The sequence below is a fragment of the Strigops habroptila genome, chromosome 5 (assembly GCF_004027225.2).
Source record: "Strigops habroptila isolate Jane chromosome 5, bStrHab1.2.pri, whole genome shotgun sequence".
NCBI classification, from domain to species: domain Eukaryota; kingdom Metazoa; phylum Chordata; class Aves; order Psittaciformes; family Psittacidae; genus Strigops; species Strigops habroptila.
The window spans coordinates 82,430,713-82,449,566 of NC_044281.2; the positions used below are offsets into that span (position 1 = coordinate 82,430,713).

At 52.4% G+C, this 18,854-nt stretch overlaps 2 protein-coding genes across 19 annotated transcripts in view; one reads left to right on the plus strand and one right to left on the minus strand.

The window, feature by feature from the left end:
• Nucleotides 1–1,033: 1,033 nt before the first annotated feature.
• Nucleotides 1,034–9,513, minus strand: BNIP3 (BCL2 interacting protein 3). The gene is made up of 6 exons (XM_030486379.1): nucleotides 9,256–9,513; nucleotides 6,212–6,395; nucleotides 5,017–5,101; nucleotides 2,672–2,778; nucleotides 2,428–2,577; nucleotides 1,034–2,156 (listed from the first exon to the last, which is right to left on the minus strand). Exons 1-6 carry the CDS (start codon nucleotides 9,290–9,292, stop codon nucleotides 2,105–2,107), a joined length of 615 nt encoding a protein of 204 aa, XP_030342239.1. The 5' UTR covers nucleotides 9,293–9,513; the 3' UTR covers nucleotides 1,034–2,104.
• An 8,472-nt stretch (nucleotides 9,514–17,985) lies between these two features.
• JAKMIP3 (Janus kinase and microtubule interacting protein 3) overlaps nucleotides 17,986–18,854 on the plus strand; it is a 74,723-nt gene continuing 73,854 nt past the window's right edge. For 7 of the 18 annotated variants that reach the window (XM_030486380.1, XM_030486389.1, XM_030486390.1 and 4 more), the window contains exon 1: nucleotides 18,075–18,468. The gene's annotated coding sequence lies outside the window, so the exon portion shown is untranslated. Of the gene's footprint in view, nucleotides 18,469–18,854 lie in introns of all 18 variants that reach the window. The other 11 variants (XM_030486388.1, XM_030486384.1, XM_030486386.1 and 8 more) reach the window with 3 other exon arrangements.

Sequence of the window (18,854 nt, forward strand, 5' to 3'; positions counted from 1 at the left end):
CTGAGGTGCTTCCTCCGGTCACAGCAGAAGCGTCACGGTGAGTATTCCCTTGGTGGGAGTCTACGATGCCTTTAACAGTGTCCGTGGTTCTTTCTGTTTAAACACCAGTGATGGACTGAGCCCAGGGACCACCCAGCACAGCCCCTCTGGCACTGAGCACAAGCAGCACCCACCCAGATCCAGGACAGCGCTGAGGCCCTTGGATCTCTGAACCACAACTGTGAGCACGGGCTGAGGGCACAGCCCAGCTCTCTGCCTGCTGTAACCCCAGGGACAGCGGGTGAGCTGGGGGGTGCGGGGTTGGGGTTGTAGCAGTATTCATTTGGATGCAATGGTATAAAAACCACCTCAAAATCTTATTTTTTCAAAAGGGGGGGGGAAGCAGTTGATCTAATTGTAAATCTGATACAACATTTTTAATGCCATTTTGGTGGAACACTGAGGTTCAGCTCCAGCTGTAGTCAGATTGAAAAGTGTGTCTGATTCCATACCTAAACCTGGAGAGGGGCTTTGGACAAGGGCCTGTAGGGACAGGACAAGGGGAATGGCTTTAACCTGCCAGAGGGTAGACTGAGATGAGCTCTGAGGCAGAAGCTCTTCCCTGTGAGGGTGCTGAGGCGCTGGCACAGGGTGCCCAGAGAAGCTGTGGCTGCCCCATCCCTGGCAGTGTTCAAGGCCAGGTTGGACACAGGGGCTTGGAGCAACCTGCTCTAGTGGAAGGTGTCCCTGCCCGTGGCAGAGGTTGGAGCTGGATGAGCTTTAAGGCCCCTTCCAACCCAAACTACTTGTGATTTGATGATTTCACATCTGGGAGCTATTATTCAGAAATTAAGATAATTCTGTAAACCCATTTCATTGCACAAACAGTAAAGAAACCCTGAACAGATCCTGCTCCTCCTCTAAAAGGTGTGCGATGAAACTCCCATGAGTGAGAAGATTCACTCCCCTGCATGTAGCACCCACAGCAGCAGGATTTGGACTCCTTGTGGTGGAGCACAGAAGAAAAGTCAGTTCTGCTGAATAAGGACAAAAATCAGAGTAGAAAGCAAGTTTATTTTTAACTTATGAGCAGGGTAGAACACACACATGTAAGTTCAGTGAGTTTCCATTCACTGAGTGACTTCTGCATCATCTCAACCATGTTCCAGTTCAAGAAGCAGCAGTGAAGTTGTTTTCTAGAGAAACTTCTTAGTTGCCAGTCACAGCAGTAACCAGTGATTGACTCTTCTTTACAGACAAAGAGCCCCTTGAGCCACCTCCAACACTCACCAGAGAAAAAGGAATGAGAGAACCAAGTCCACGAGGAACCTTTTTATTTAAATATATAAAACATGGTATTTGGCAAACATTCATCTTCTCATTAAATAAGGTAAAATCACCGGAAGGCATTCCATCAGTAAAAACACTGAGCAAACGACCCTCTGAAATCTATACAGGGATGGGGCAGGATCAGCTGCTAATTTAGTATTTTACAGATAAAAAGGCTGAGAAGCAATGGCCTGTGAGTAGATACAACAGAAGAACTTCTAGTAGTTGGGGAGTTAGATCAATGCCTTTGCAAAGCAGCTACTTATTAGGCACTAGAGTCCACGTTGTAACTCGGGCTGTTGTGCACCCCCCTCAACAGTAAATACTGGTGGAGCTTTACTCAGAGGTGAAGTGCTCCCGGCTGACAGTGTCCCCCCGCTACTCACACCCCGCGTGAAGCCTCCCCACACCCGCTGTGACACGAGGCCACGCACCGTGTGGGGCTCATCCCTTATCGTCGCGATGGCGGCAGCAGTGACCAATACTCACATCTACGAAGCACAGAAGCAGCAGGGGATGAACACTCAGAATCACTACGGCTACGCTGGAGCAGGGCTGCCTTTAAACATGGAGTTGTTCTGATTCGCAAAGATACTGCACTACAAAGCAACACAAGAGACGTGAACGCATCGGAACATGCTCTGGGAATGGCTGCAGGAGACGTCAGCACCGGTGTCCCTGTTCCCCTCTCACTAAACTGGGAGCACACGGGTCATGGAGTCACGGCTCACTCGACATTCCTGCCCTTCCCTCCCGTATTCCCAGGCTCTGCTCCGAAACCAGGCTTGAGGTGCCTCTAAAACGCGCTGCTGGAAGCTGTGGTCGTCAGGCGCCGCCCGATGTACACCCTGAGGAGGGAGAGCACATGGTCAGTGAGTGTTGTGCTGCAAGAGGAACATCCAGCACGTCAGGAATGCTCTTTCCCATCAGGATACAAATCCCATCATTCCCAGCAGAAGCTATAATCAAGTGGGCAAATCAAGTGACTGCTCTGGGACTCTGTGCCCACCCCAGCTGCTTCTATGGAGAAGAGTTTATTCCTCATCTTTAGACAGAGGGAATGAGGGGTCAGAATTGGGCTTCAGGAAAAACCAGGCAAAAATATCATGTACCACTGACCCCAGTCCGATGGCGAGCAAGTGGGAAAGCAGCAGAGATGGGAGGAAAACCTTCAGGAATTCTGCTGAGAATATCCCCCCTTTCTTCATCACACTGGTGTTCCTCATGCTCAGGGTGGCCGTGCGCCTGGGGTGCTTGAAAAGGAACTCCCTGGTGAGAGGAAGGAAACAGGGACAGCGTTAAGGGATGTGTGTTTAGATCAGTGGAAGGGAAAGCTGCATCTGAGCTGACCCAGAGCACTCACTTTGGGGGGATGTTCTCCGGTCTGCTGGACCAATCCCAAATCCAATCCGCATTCTTCTTCAGCAGCCTTTCCACTTCCCTCCTCCTTTCAAGGAAATCTTCTTCGGACTAAAACAAAGAACCATTGTGAGACACCTCAGAACTGTGAAAGGTGGGAAGCTGGCACTGCAAAACAAAGGTCTCCTCCTGCCTCTAGGGCCATGTGCCAGACTACCTCTGGAGCTCACTTCTCCCATCTCTGCCCACTGAGGACTCTGTATCGCTGCTGTGGGAGTGTTTAGATCATAGATACAGAAAGGGAGGAGGGAGATCTGTCTTCAAAGCAGGATCACAGAATCCCAGCCTGGTTTGTGTTGGAAGGGACCTTAAAGCTCACCCAGTGCCAACCCTCTGCCACGGGCAGGGATACCTTCCACTAGAGCAGGTTGCTCCAAGCCCCTGTGTCCAACCTGGCCTTAAACAGGGCCAGTGTTCAAGGATGTGAATGGAAAATAACCCATAACCATATGTGCTTAGTAAAGACTGCCCTGGAAATAAAACACCAGAGCTCTGCATGTAATTCTTCCACCCAGGACCTGAAAATGCCCGCAGCTCACACATCTGGCTGGCTCTTGGCAGAAGCAGCCTCGTGCCTGCATGCAGAACGCATGGATGTCACACTGATGGGGCAGCCCTGCATCAGGCCAAGTGAAAGCAGTCCCAGTGTGGGGCCAGCGCTGGGCAGGCAGCAGCGAGGTGAGCCCGGGTTCATCTGCACACACTGCTGCAGAACCCCCTCAAACAGCAGGGCCTTTGTTTTCAAGTGAATTACAGCACGAACACGGAGTAAGAACACAGCTGCTTGTTTCAGACATGGGCATTCAGTGGAGCCAAGGCCTCGAGATAAAAATAGTGTCTGATCCCAGAATGCGAATGGCTGCATGTGCACTCAGCGCACTGGGATGGAGATGGGGCAGTGCAGGCAACTGCAGCTCTGAGCGGGGCTGAGCTTCATTTGTTCCCAAAGTCTAAATAATGATCCCTAAACACATGAAGGGTTTTCTGGAAATACAAAATCCTTGTTTTCCAGTACTGTGCCTGCTAACCTAGAGGCAGCAGTTCACTCAGCTGGACTCCTGGTGTAGGGACAATGATGGGGAGAGTTTCACATCAAGGAAGAGGCAATAGGAGCAAGCACAGCTCGTGCAGCTTTGAGAACTGATCACATCTATGCACTGATACAACTGGGACGCTCCTTGGAGCTGGAGCTCCCCAAGGTTAAATACTGACAAACAGTGAACTTGTTTTAAAAACAACTGGGCAGGACAAGATAACCCACAAACTAACGCAGCACCAAGGCCAGCCCAAGATGACAACACACAGCGTACCCTCAGCTTCAGATGGCACAGCAGCAATGGAAGAAGGGAGGGGAGGGCAGAAAGCTTTACTTGGTTAAACTCAGATGTGAGGGTCCTGAGTTCTTACTAGAACCAAAGAAATAGCACTGCCCACTGGAGCAAGAGGCACTCAGTGCTGGCAACATTTGCCAGGTTATCACACGCTGCTATTTCTTTTCATGCAGAGGCTCCAAGTGAAATACAATCCTGATTCCCAGTTGGTGACTGGAAACCCTGTGGGAATCAGTCACAGGCATGGAATACACTTCAGTTTAATGAGAAAATACTATCTCTGTACATAGCAGTGCAGGGAGAGACTTACACAAGATAGTAGAGCAGGGCTTGGGAAGAGCACAGACATTGGCTCACTTTTAATACCTCACTCCTCAAAATGTTTTGTAAGTTTTGTCACATTAGAGCTGACTAATTACAGTGAAAACCTAAGATTTTAGCCTGTCATCACATAATAAGGTATGTATTGAGAAACCAGGGTTAACATACATCCTCTTCCCCCCCTCTTCTCAAACATATTTACTGATTTTCTTTGCAGGCATGTAAATGTGCTAAAATTAAATTAGAAGGAACAGAGGGGGAAGAGGAAGCTCTGAAGCTCTGATGTTCACTACACAACGATGCCTGCAGCCACCCTAGTGATGCGTTTCCTACACACCTCAATGCAAAACTCAGTTGTCTCAATCTGCTGGACTCACATCACAATCCACCCAGTGAGCAGAGTAACCTCCGCTCCACCACACACGAGGGCACCTGAATCCTTCTCGAAAATCCCAGTTACAGGTAAAAACAACCCATGCAAGTCAGATACCAGTGCACAAGGCCTGATTCTGCAAAGATTACTCTAAGTTGCTGTAATATTTAATCTCTACATTAGCAGCTTCACCTCTTATTGCCTACTGCTGGGTTTCAAACAACAAGAGTAAGGAATCCTCCCAAAGCAGGATGAGGTTTTTACCTGAAAGCTGTTCTTTTCTCCACTGCTGTGACTCTCTATTTCCAAAGCTCTGTGACTGTCCTGAGGTGTCTGGGAACGAGGAGGGCTTCAGAAAAGGAAGCACAAGGAAGAAAACTCATTCATTTTGGTAACAGTTTATGCACTGAAAGCTCATCACGTGCACTGTTCTCAAAGAGCTACAGTGCCCTGACCAGAACCCGAGAGGCTGATCAGTCAGTGGGGGACATAATCCAGGCACTGTATGCGATCCATCTTTGAGTCTCTAGCACTCTGCCAGGAAGCTTCTGCACGGAGCTGTTTCTCAGCAGTGCAGAGATGCCCAGAGGCTGGAGGATTTGACTTGGGTTACTAACTAATAACTATAGGCAGTAAGTGATGAAGGAAATTGGGTTTGGTTTGAATTCAAACTGGCCAGCTCAGACTGGGGAGTTGTGCATCCCACTGTCTGAATTACTCTGAGTCCATAGTTCCCTCCCCACCCTTTTTTATATAACAAACTTTAGGGTGCAGACTTCACAGACACCAGAATCCAATAAATGAACTGTAACACTGACTGACATCTTGCACCAGATGTAAGTTGGTTTGTTGTGTTACACTCCTGTTATGTTTTGTAACCTAGATATAGTTCACAATGTAGATACAACTCTTCAGCAAGTACATAGGAACTATTAGCTGATGTACCTCAGCACAAAACACAAGCTGCTCATTACCCTTGCTCTGACAGGCCTGGTCCAGGCAGCAGTGTGGGCAGCACTCCGTGCTCTTAAGAACAGCTCTGGCACTGCCTGCACAAGGTCTGATCCTTTAGAACAGCAGCTTCCACTGCTCTGAGTATTTCATTTACTAGAGCACGGCTGCTGCCTGTACATTAGCAGCACACCCACTGAAGTTCAGTGCTGGAGATCTTTATGGGGGTACAGCAACACCCCAAGGTGGCATCTTCATGAGGTGCGAGAAGCCTCAGAGTCCTCTCCCCTGTAACTTCTTTCTGGTTTCAGGACAGGCTTTACCCAAGAATTACACAAGTATTTAAATACCAACCTTTTAAATACAAAGCTTTCCTACCTCTCCCTCTGCATGTGCACATGGAAATACACACATGTATGTAAGCATTTCTCTGTCTTTGCCTCTTGTGTATAAAAATGGCTCTGTGTAACAGTGACCTTCACTTTGCTTACAGCAGAGCGCTGGTTACCTGTCACAGTGTGAGCTCTCTCTTGAACTGCTTCTTCCAGATTCGTGTTGAGCATCAAGGAGTATTTTCTCCATGTCACCGTTGTGAATGGAGATGGAGGCTGGCACTTGCTCCTGGCTCCCGGCACTGACGGTGCTCCCATTGCCGTTGCCATTGCTGCTGAAGTGCAGTTCCACCCAGGAACCTGCTCGGCACAATTGAAAACAGACCCACAATCAGCCAAGTGCTTATGTATAAGAGACATGTAGGCTCTGCTGCTGCTGAGCCCCGCAGCGTGCTGGTGCAGCACAGCGTGCACAGGTACCCACACCGACACCTCTGCTAAGGAACACGCTGGAATGCCAAAGAGCTGGAAACCCCCACAGGGCTGGAGAGCCGGCAGCACAGCCAGTGTCCTCCTGCAGCTGAGGAGCCTCTGCTTGGGGATGTGTTTAGTTCTTATTGTTCAACACAGGTGGCAGCCAAACAAAATAATCTCCAGGACTTTCTGCCAAAAGCTTATTTGTTCATTTATTGAGCATATTTGAGGCCCCAGCAGCCCTGCTCTGTTTAGCCTTTTGCAGTACGCGTTTTCAGTGTCACTGTTAAGCAACAGAGGATATGTGGCAACGACCACATCATGTGTTTGCTCCTCGCAGTATATTTACCACAGGCAGACAGTCGGTCACATGCTGTGTGCTGAGCAACAGCTCCCTCCTGGCCTGGCAGCACCCAGAGCACCGCAGGAGCTGCGGCCGTGGCCTTGGTCATACAGCAGCTCCGGGCTCAGATCATCTCTGAATTACACAAATGTCGGTGCAAGTCACCTCTGTCACGTGTCTGTGTGTGTAAACAAGAGCAGGAGCAGACACAGGTATCGTGCCCATCCCAGAACAGTTTTCAGGCAACGCAGCAGCGAGTACAGGAGGGAGGGCAGGTGAAAGTCCCTGCTTTCTGGTGAGCACAGCAGAAAACGTGTGAGGCATGAGCAGGGAAAGGGAGAGACACAGATCATGGTGTTTGTAAGGAAGAGAGGCTGGGGCAGAGCTTGGGAGATCAGCAAAGAGAACAGCAAGAACAGTAACAGAGCAGTTTTTAGGGTATGCACAAGAGAAGCCAGTGCAGAGACCTAGTGTGAAGCAGAAACACCAAATGAAGATGTTCCTTCTGTGAAGAGACTGAAGATCCACCGTTCTGTGATTCATAAATGAAATGAAAACAGCAAAAAGCCAAACTGCTCGATCTGTGTTAGAAGAGAGGTACTGGTGTTATTAAAAAGCCAGGTGACCACAAAGTCTCTTGAACGGAAACATGTCGGTCACCCAGCTTTGATAATATCTTCAGTTTTTCTGGATAACCTCTTTAGCAGCACCACTGCTTTGCTGGTTTGGTTGGTTGGTGTCTTCCCTCCACGTGACTGTGTGTGGTATGTGCCTGGGTATGTGTTTATACCCAGACAAACTCCTCCCTACTCCTTCCCCCCAAACTTACGAAAGCCCGAGCTCTTTCCAAGGAATGCGCACAACCACTGGAGTTTAACCGAAGGCAGCGTCCACCCAGAGCTCCAGCTACCCCGCGAGTACCAGCTCGCTCCCACTCCACCTCTCCTCACTCCTCAGCACGTCCCACCTCAGCTTCTGCCTCTGCGTACGAGAGCAGAACGCTCGGTGCTGGGGGACGGCGCTGCAACAGCCTCCCTGCGGGGCCAGGAGCTATTTTCTCCTGTAAGGACGTGTAACATCCGAGGCATGCTCAGGTTTCAACAGGCACCAACACAACTGCTCCACACGGCAACCACCACCTATGGAAACCGCACTGGATACAGCGCAGGGAACACACAACAAAGCAGGGAGGAGGCTGACTGTAACCAGGATCACACTGTATCATAGAAACACAGAGTGGTTTGGGTTCAAGGGACCTTAAAGATGATCCGGTTTCAACCCCTGCCATGTAAATGTGCTTTACCCATACCCTTTTATTTCTTTTAGACACTCCAGAGAGCGAGGCTGTGCTGGCACACCAGGAACGTGCTGTTGTATTATCATTTAAAGATAAAAGAGCCCATGTCTTTATGGAGTTGGAAATATAAACAGATAAAAGCACGTGTAACGTGGCAATGCAAACTGAACAGACTGAGCTGTGGGGAAGGATTTTGAAGGGAGCGATCTTATACGATATTCCAGCCCAGGACACATCTGTGGGAGTACAGGTTAGCACTAAGGTACCAAATCAGCTCTGGGCATCTTAACTTCTTAAGATACAGCTTCCAAAACTGGAAACAAATAGACAAAATTCCACAGAAAGACAAAAAGATCTCCTCAAATTGCTGAAGTCAGCATGTAAATCACACTGTTTCATAGACTCACAGGCTGGTTTATGTGGAAGGGACCTTAAAGCTCACCCAGCTCCAACCCCTTCCCACGGGCAGGGACACCTTCCACTACAGCAGGTTGCTCCAAGCCCCTGTGTCCAACCTGGCCTTGAACACTGCCAGGGATGGGGCAGCCACAGCTTCTCTGGGCACCCTGTGCCAGCGCCTCAGCACCCTCACAGGGAAGAGCTTCTGCCTCAGAGCTCATCTCAATCATGAACACAGAACTGCACCGAGATCCTTCACCTCAAAGTTAAACCTGCTTCGGGCTCCTGCCACACGCAGGACACGTGCCGCGGCCCTGATGTCTCCTCATCCCAACGGGACACAGACGGCCTCTCCTGCGAGGAGGGGCTTCTATTCCCCGCAGCGCACAGACCTCGCCGGGAGCCGTGCGGACCCGGCCGCGCTGCGGCTCAGACACACACCGGCGGCACCGCACGCTCCAACCGCGGCCCGTCCCTCCCCCAGCGCCTGCACTGCCTCGCGCTGCCGGGAAGCACCGCCAGGCCCCGCACCAGCAGCGGGGCAGCGCCGCAGGGCCCGCCTGCCGCGGCGGCCGAGCGCCCGCCGGGACCCACCGCGCTGCCGCCGCCCCGAGGCCTCCCTCCGCAAAGCGGCCGGGCGGGGGCCGCCGAGCCACCCGTCCCCACGCCCATGCAGGCAGCGGCACCGCCCGCCCCCCGGCCCTTACCCTGCAGGTTCTCCTCCTGCGGGCTGATCCGCGACATGGCGCGGCGGCGGCACGACACGCACTGACCACTGCGCCCCGCGCCTGCGGGCAGCGCCGTGACGTCAGCCACCGCCCCGCTGCTGCCATTGGCCTGCGCGGCGGGGCGGGGCCGGGCGGGGCCTCAGGCGCTGGAGGGGCCTCAGGCGCTGGAGGGGCCCGCGGAGCCCCGGGGCGGCGGGAGAGCGGGTCCGGGTACGCCCGCGCCGGGCGCACGGTGACGCTCACAGCACGTTCCCGGCCCCTGCCAGCGCGCTGTGACCGCCACACACCCCCCGCCCCGTGACCGGCCCCTGCTGCCCGCCCGCTCCGTGATGAGAGCGGGGCTTCGACGCGAGGTTCCACAGGGCGAGCGGAGAACCGCGCCTGCAGAACGGAGAGACGGCGCCTGGCGGCAGCAGCGCCAGCGCTGCCCGCTGGACTGGGCTGTGGGAGCGCCCGGGCTGATGCACGGCGCCCCGGTAGGTGACTACTGACTGCGCCCCGGTTAGTGCTCACCGCAGCAGGGATCTCCCGCAGGACACCGCGCAGGGCAGTCCCGTGGTGCCGTTCGAAAGCACGCACTGATGTACCGCCGGGAGTTTATGAACACAAGTAAATAAATTATTCAGCCGGAGCCTGGGCGAAGCGTTACTTATTTAATGAGAGCAGGCAGTTTATCCAGGCTGAAATCGTTTTCACTGGTGCAGGAGAACTTCCTGCAGTCACAGGGGCCAAGTAACATGTATCCTGGAATCCCAGCCTGGTCTGTGTTGGAAAGGACCTTAAAGCTCACCCAGTTCCAAGCCCCTGCCACGGGCAGGGACACCTTCCACTAGAGCAGGTTGCTCCAAGCCCCTGTGTCCAACCTGTCCAACCTCCATGACCTGCTGCTCACGCTGCTGTTGCCGCAGCCCAGCACCCGGCTGGTTTCTGGGCTGTGAGCGCACACTGGAGCTGCTCATGTTGTTTCTCATCGACCAACAAGTTCTCATGTTAACGTGTATTTATTTTGCGCTCATGTGCGCGGGCTGCCCGGGTTTGGTGCTCGTCCCGTGGCTCTCTGCTGCCCTCTGCTGTCCAGCAACCCCGCCTTTGTGCCCCGCTCCGCATGGAGACCCAGGCAGCCCTGAGCACAGGAAGGAACAGCTAGTCCAGCATTCCAGGGATGTGGTAGTCTCCTTCTTGTGGACCAGAACGCTCAACGCTGCATTGACACGGGTACGGGCGGACAGGCTCAGGAGGGAGCAGGGGGTCACCAAAGCGGCGTGACCTGCTGATGCCATCACCTTTTCAGTCCTCTCCCACAAAACCCAAACACCTACATGGGGGAGATTTGCAGCACTGGACACCCGCAATCCACAGGCCTGAAGAGCAAGTTGCTCCACTCTGGGACGCAGTAGTAGCTCCACCATACTCCCCAGAGGCAGAACTGTGCTGTCGCCATGTCTCCTGGTAGCTCAAAACCCCTGCAAGTATTTTATGTTCTGGTGCTGCGCAAACCCTGAGCATATCCTACATGTATTCACAATGGGCTGCTGCCTGTTTCAGCAGCATAAGAGGAATGCTGTCTCCAAACTGGCTTCCTCTGTTATGGGTTTCTGGCAGAATCGGGGTCTTCTCTAGGAGGAATTTGGGAAAACATCGAGCTCCATTAGGGTTTCCTAATGAAGTCCTGGGAAGAAGAGAGGAGTGACACACCTTTTCCCCTCTGCAGGAGGCACTTCATAATCAGGCAGCTGTGTGTGAAGGTAAGAAAGACAAAATACTGCAGTTTCAAGCCCACTGTGGTGGAAATATCAAGCTGGTGTCCAGTGTTTGAGGCTGCCTACAGGTCCTTAAGTCCTTCAGCTGCCCCAACAAGCTGGGTGAAGTGAAGGGAGAGGTGTAAGAGGGAGCTTGGAGCAATGTTAACCTGCTGCTGTTAACACAGAGAGGCTGGTCAGGGACTCCAGCAATGGTCTGCAATGAGAAGGTGCAGTTTGGGGGACAACTCTTCTAAAGCAGGAACTTTGTTTGTTCATGGTAAAACAATGTTTGATACCAATACCTGACAGTGCTCCCCTGTCCTCAGCACCATGGCGAGGGGTGCTGGGCAGCGGGCATGGCTGGGTGCTCACCAGTGCATCCCGTGAGGCTGTGAGTCAAGCTGGGCTGTTTCAACATCAAATCACTTTCTCCAGCTCCCAGGAGGGGAAACTGATTTGTTTTGAAACACGGGAACAACTTTGGTACAAGTTGCAAACTTTATTTCCCTGCAAGGACACACCAGGGAAGGGCATTTAACCCCTGAATGCTCAGTTATGGTTTTACAGTGTTTGCAACCCCAACCACCACAGACAGGGGCTTGAATTAAAACAAATCAATTACACAAAGAGGAAAAATGCCATGAAGTGCAGGAAAAGGGATCATTTGGGTCAGAGTGCTCTGAGTGTGCTCAGCTGAAGTTCATGGGAAGTTCATGAAGTTCACTGAGGTGCTGGAGCGGGGCCAGAGAAGGGTAATGGAGCTGGTGCAGGGCCTGGAGCACAAGTGTGATGAGGAAGGGCTGAGGGACCTGGGGGGGTTTAGTCTGGAGAAGAGAAGGCTCAGGGGGGACCTTCTCGCTCTCTGCAACTGCCTGACAGGAGGATGGAGCCAGGAGGGGGCTGGTCTCTGCTCCCAAGGAACAAGGGATGGGACAAGAGGAAACGGCCTCAAGCTGCCCCAGGGCAGGTTTAGATGGAGCTGAGGAACAATTCCTTCCCCAGAGGGTGCTCAGGCATTGGAACAGGCTGCCCAGGGCAGGGCTGGAGGCACCGTCCCTGCAAGTGTTCACACCCCGTGTAGCCGAGGCCTCAGTGCCATGGGGTAGTGGTGGCCTTGGCAGTGCTGAGGAACGGCTGGACTTGATGAGCTTAAGGGTCTTTTCCAACCTGCTTGACTTTATGATTCGATGGTAATTACATGGGTAGTTATAATACACACATGTAAGTGCCTGACAGGCAGTGTCTGTGCCCAGGAGCTGGAATACCCCGTTCAGAGACCCTGCTGGGTCCATGGGTGCACCGGTGTTCCTGGCCCTGAGCACCTGCCCCAGGGCCCTCTCCCACGCACCCGCTGCCCTGGTGAAGCGCATCCCTGGGCCTTTGCTCCTGTTCAGAGCGGTGCTTCCAGCCCTGCTGCTGGAGACGTTGGATCTTCTGAGCTGTTACACAGGGATGTGCCTGTGCCTGATGATGGCTGTGTATGTGTTACCGATATAAATCAAGGTAATCTGTACCAACTTTGTAATGGATACAGTGTGAGATGGGTGCAACCAGAGGGCACTCTCAAGATTGATTTGGGAGACCGTGCCTGCATCACTTCGGATGGTGGCATCACCGCACAGCACAAGAAATGAAGCTCACCGTTTTTGCAGAATCACAGAATCCCAGCCTGGTTTGTGTTGGAAGGGACCTTAAAGCTCCTCCAGCTCCGACCCCCTGCCCCGGGCAGGGACACCTTCCACTACAGCAGGTTGCTCCAAGCCCCTGTGTCCAACCTGGCCTTGAACACTGCCAGGGATGGGGCAGCCACAGCTTCTCTGGGCACCCTGTGCCAGCGCCTCAGCACCCTCACAGGGAAGAGCTTCTGCCTCAGAGCTCATCTCAATCTCCCCTCTGGCAGGTTAAAGCCATTCCCCTTGGCCTGTCGCTTCCCTTCTGTGCCTCCCTGTCTCTCCAGCAGCATGGTTCCGCGGTTGGACTCACTGTGCAGAGCACAGGGCCTCAAAGCTGCTGAAATCTGAGCACTCCCTGGTTTCATCTGGTTTTTTCAGTGCCAGCAGTGGCTTAGTCATTAACCTTCCTGCAGCCTCTGCACATCAAACCTGAACGGGTATATTTATGCTGTTCATTTCTTGGGCTGGTGTTCATTAACTACCACACTGGTCTCAGATGCTCATTCCTGAGCTGTTCATACTTACTCAGGCCGTTGATATGAGGAGATCAAATAGACATACACAGAGTCTGTTGGTTTGGCTTCTTTCTAGCTTGAGTGCTAAAACCCAGAACAATTGTGACACAGGGAATTTAATGGTCTGATTTAATACACAGGCTGAAGAAGGAAGGGAACTGGGGGTCAGGTCTGCACAGGATCATCATACCAGTCAAACAAATGTATTTCTGAAGTGGTTTAAATGGGGAGAGTCTGAGGCAGACAATCTGACATTGGCTTATATTAGCTTAGGAGGGGATCAGATTGATCAGACCATCGGGTGCTGCTGGGGAGCCTGAGCTGCCTCTGGGATGGCCTGACCTGAGGCAGAGCCTGGCTCTGCGCCACAGCTCAGCTCCCCAGCGCCCCTGGCACCCCGAATGTCACCAGTCCTGAAAGCTGCTGGTGGGGAGCCTGGGTTTGTGCACTGCTGCTGGCAGCCCTGGAGTTGGGGACCTGATGGGATTAGGCTGGAATGGGACATATATCTTATATGTAGTGAAGGAAGCAGGGAGGAGTGGGGGACAGACAAACTAAGATCCTCTTACAGGTGAAATAAACCCAGGGCTTGGGTGCAAAAGAGCCCAAGTCTTTTATCTGGGCCAGTCTTGTTACTTTCTGGTGAGATTTGATTTCTTCAAATTCAATTTATGGGCATGCATCACTATTTCTTGCGTATTGTCATTTCTTTTGTACATGTTATTTCTTTCTCACAGCTGTTTCTGATGGCCCAGTGACATAAATCTGATTATTAGTGTCATTCATTCCTCACAGAGCCACCAGCTGGCTTTGTAGCCTGGGCAGGAGCAGGAAACAGAACTCACTGCCTGTAAGTAGGACTTCATTGATTTTAGATGTTCAAACGGATACTCTACCATTAGAACTCAGAAATAGCATTCTTCTAGTTGTAAAAGATGCTCATAGAACCAGGTTTGACATTAGAAATGCAGCTCAGAGCTTACCTGGCAGACAAGTGAGCAAGGAAGTGTCCTTCAGGGCATCTTTTAGCTGCTGGTACCTCCAAGGTCTTGTTATCCCACTCCAGAGGATGAGGTGGGGAGCACCTCCTGCAGCTCAGCATCTGGGGCACGTGTGGCCATCTCCTGCTCCTGCCCTTGGCACAGTCCTCAGCAGAGCACTGTCCCTGGCTATCGAAGCATTGCTTAATTCCCTTTCCCTCCACATCTCGTTTCTTGACAAAGAAGGTTAATTTTGTTCCATTTGGAAAGTAAAGGAAAACAAGCTGCCACTGGCATAACTACTGCAAGGCCAGGCTTGGCTGTGTGCTTGTACAGCGCCTTTCACAGCTACCTCTGGCAAGCCCTGAGTAAGAGGCTGAGGCAAGATCCATGCCCAGTTCCTGTGCAGACTCACCTGGCTGACCTGCTGCTCTGTACTGCAGATACACCGAAAACTGCTCACACCAGGATGTTCAAAACAAGCCCACGCTTCTACTGCTTTGCTTCTCAACCTCTAAAATGGGAGGAATGCCGAGCACTTCCAGTGTGAATCAGAAAAGTGGAGCATAAAGATGTTTTCAGCTCTTACTTACTTGCCGTGCTCAGGTTTTAAAGTTCATTAACATTTTAGTTCTGCATGATAAAGCACTGAGCAGTGCTTTGGAGGAGTGCACCCTGCAGTGGGTACAGCTCAGGGCATGGAAATTGCCAGAAGGATGCTTGTTCCCTGCTCTTGCCAGCTGAAAAACAAACGCCCTTTCTGGGAGTGACGTAAAGCACCGATGCACTCTTGCTTTGTGTCACTTACAACACTGCTTCCAGTGTTCCTTGTTTTACACACAAACTGCCACAAAACGCTGGGATTCAGCTCTAAAAATAGAAAATAGTTTTGTTTATCCAGTGGTTCTACAGCAATTGTTCTACAGCACAGCTCTGGTGGGACCACAGCCAGGCCTGGGGCTCAGGGACAGGGCTCCTGGGTTCAGCTGGGAACCAGCTGCGCTCTGTGTGATCTGGGGGGCTGCGCTCTGTGTGATCTGGGGGGCTGCACACTGTGGAGTGCGCTGAGCCAGAGCGTGAGCAGCAGCTCAGGGAGGGGATCCTGCCCCTCTGCTGCGCTCTGTGAGACCCCCCCTGCAGTCCTGATCCAGCTCTGGGGCAACAGCACAAGAGGGGCTTCCACACAAGCCATTCCGTGATTCGATGGTTCTGTGGGGCAATCTAATTTTGAAGTGTTGCTGTGACACAGGAGCAAGGAAAGTGCTGAGGTTTTGTCAGAGCTGGAGACATTTCGGGGGGGGCAGCGCCCCTTTGCCTGGGTCTGACACAAAACCCGGTGTCTGTGTGTGTGCAGGTTGAGGCGCTGACCCTGCACTCTCTGCAGGCTGTGTCCTGGTCAGACACTGGCTGATTGCAGAGGGGTGCCTCAGGGGCAGGAAGTTTCTGATAAGCAGCCAAGGTGGGGGAGTCGGAGAAACCACCCCTGGAGCCAGTGTTCATGGGCAGAAATAAGGCACATTTTGAGTCTATGAGTTTGATAGCAAACCCCAAAGAGATTCTGTTCTGGCAGCTTCCTGTCACTAGCCATGTTGTCAGATTTTTGCCTTTCTAGGTGTTTCTTTGAAGCAAATAGATATCTTGTCTCATGGTTCTCTCCAAGTGCCACCACGTGTACCTTTGCCAAAGGGCAGAGGGCACATGAACTCCAGGAGTTGATAACCGCAACAAGAGGAGCAGGTTTCTAGGAATCTGGTTAGAAGTCACACACGTTTCGTGGCTTTGCATTGAGGTGCTGCACAGAGCTGGGAGCTTTGGACTTGGGGAAAGCCAGGGATTTAAATGGTAAATGGGATTTAAATGGTTCCAGGTATTTAGGTATTGTTTAAAGGGAAAAAACCCCACACCCTCCTTTCTAAAAACTGGGGATATGCTTCGGAATAGGTTTCTGCTTTCCAGCCCTGTGCTTATGTTGAGAGATACTCGTTCTTCAGCTTAAATAAGTAGGTTTTCCATGGAATGAGTCACTTAGAGTTCCAGTGCTGTGTGTGTCGGTGCTGAGTGTTTTAGTGCTGTGTGTTCCAGTGCTGTGTGTTTGCTCAGCTTCCCTTGCCCGGCAGCAGCAGCCGATCTGCTGAAGCCCAGCCCATGAGCTGTGGCTCTCACCTCGATGTGCTTTCGGCTGGAATAGAGCTGGTGTTCTCAGTGATGTTCCCAGCAGCTGGTACCTGCTGTGCTTTGTCTTTAGGGTGGGAAGAAGGTTGATAGCACAGGGATGGTTTAGCTGTTCCTAAGTCATGTTTATCTGAGGTCTAGGAGGTTTTAGTGTCTGTGCTCTGCCGACGAGTGGGTGCACAAGAAACACAAACCAGAAGATAAGGAGGCCACAATCCTTGGCAGAAGCTGCAACTCAATAAGAACAGTTACTGGCCTGTATGGAGACGGAGAAAGAGCCCAATAAGGCGTTACAAGACCCAAACCAAAGATCACCCTTGGACTAAAAGGCACATGAGGCGCTGGCGCATAAATCCTAAGGGAATAACTGCCCAGGGGTTTCTTTGTCAGGGTCCCTCTCTGGAGGCCCCCAACTCGAGCTGCCCCTTCGGCTGCAGCTGTCAGGAAGATACAAAAAACCAATAAACAGGCCCCAGATCCTCCTTACTTGTAGGTAATTTTGCAGTGTGGGGCTGTTACAGGTAGCTTGTAACCAACTAAGTTCATTTTACTTGTATTTGTTACTCAGTTCTGATGTAAAGGGGAATTTTCAGTGTGGTGAGTAGTAATATTGAATAATTTTCAGTTACAAAAGCTAGTGAGAGACAGCAAGCTGGGGTTAAAGACAAGCTTTTCGTCTCTGCAGTGCTTTACTTCTCCAGCCATACCTTACAGGAGTTTGGAAAGACATCTGCATTTTTCCACCATATCACCATTCCCACATAATTTCAGAGCAGGGGGTTATCCAGTAATGACATTCCTGTAAGAGGGAATCTCCCGTGCCTGGCCCTGCACTTACACGTGTAAGGATTTCCATGTAAAATGGAACCATTGGAGCGAGGCCAGAGGAGGCCCCGGAGCTGCTGCGAGGGCTGGAGCAGCTCTGCTCTGGAGCCAGGCTGAGAGAGCTGGGCTGGGGCAGCCTGGAGAAGAGAAGGCTCCTGAAGGGAAGACCTTAGAGCAGCTCCAGTGCCTAAAGGGGCTCCAGGAAACCTGGAGAGGGGCTTTGGACAAGGGCCTGTAGGGACAGGACAAGGGGAATGGCTTTAACCTGCCAGAGGGGAGACTGAGATGAGCTCTGAGGCAGAAGCTCTTCCCTGTGAGGGTGCTGAGGCGCTGGCACAGGGTGCCCAGAGAAGCTGTGGCTGCCCCATCCCTGGCAGTGTTCAAGGCCAGGTTGGACACAGGGGCTTGGAGCAACCTGCTCTAGCGGAAGGTGTCCCTGCCCGTGGCAGGGGGTTGGAACTGGATGAGCTTTAAGGTCCCTTCCAAAACAAACCACTCTGTCATTCTGTGATTCTGTAACTTGGTTCCATCTCCTTTGCTAGGAGCCAGCTGGTTCGAAATCCGAGCATCCTTCAGATGCTCTCTGCCCTTTCCAGTAACGCAGCCCCTGCTCCAGGAGGAGCTCTGCTCGTCTCAGCCCGTGCCGGCTGCAAACCTCCGGCTCAGGAGCGAGGCTGAGCGGTGCCAGCAGCAGGGCGCGGAGCCGAGCCTGCGCTGGCGGGAGCTGCGATGGACCCGCACGCTTGACTTGCGGCGCCGAGAGGGAGGGCTCTGGCTGCCGGAGCCGCGCGGTGACGCCCGCACTCGCTGCAGTGACTCTGCAATGGCTGAGGGGCGGCCGCCGGCCCCGCGCAGTGAGCTCATCCTCCCCGCAGGCAGCCGCGCTGCCCCGGCAGCACCCACCGGCCGCAGCCTCCCCTCGCCCGGGCTGCGCTGACGCTGCGCTCGCTGTTACGTGCTGAGCACGGGTTACTCCGCTTCAGCTTCTCTTATTTTCATCCCTCTTTTTCTTCTCTGCCCTCTAAATCCTCCCCTGGACTGAGGAACTGTTTCTCATCCGGCTCCGCTATCCAGAGGATGGAGATGGAAAATACAATCTCCTGCAGCAGGGATGGATTATGATGTTTTTGTAGCCTTTTGCAGCACGAATAGTAAAAATCCTTCCAGCTCTGCGTGCTAGGAACAGCCTCCAGGTTTGCAATGAAGTGCCCCGCACCCGAGGAATGTTGCTGTCCTCAGGCAGTGCAGACAAGCAGTGTGCGTCACGCCGGAGCCTGCCTCTGAGGTTAGTTCTGCATGTGTCTGTGCATCTCTAAATACGTACATAACATGTGTTATATATCTGTATGTTACACATGCATCATGTGCTGCCTAAGGGCTTTGTATAATCCATGTTCAACTGTCCTGGTTTGCATTGTCTGTTTGGGTTTCTCCCCTAACCCCCAGCTCCTCCTTGGGGTGGTTAATAGCCCCAGCTCTGCTGTGCAGCAGCTTTGCTTTAGGATGCCAGGAGCCCGGGGAAGGGAATGGCTCTGCCTTTCCTTGCATACGTGGGCTGCAATTCCTGCTCCATTTATTCGTCAGGATCTTCATAGAGTCTTGTCATGTGTGATGGAGCTAAATGTCAGGGCCTGAGCTGTTGGCAGATCTCTGCAGCTGTAGGTGTTGGTA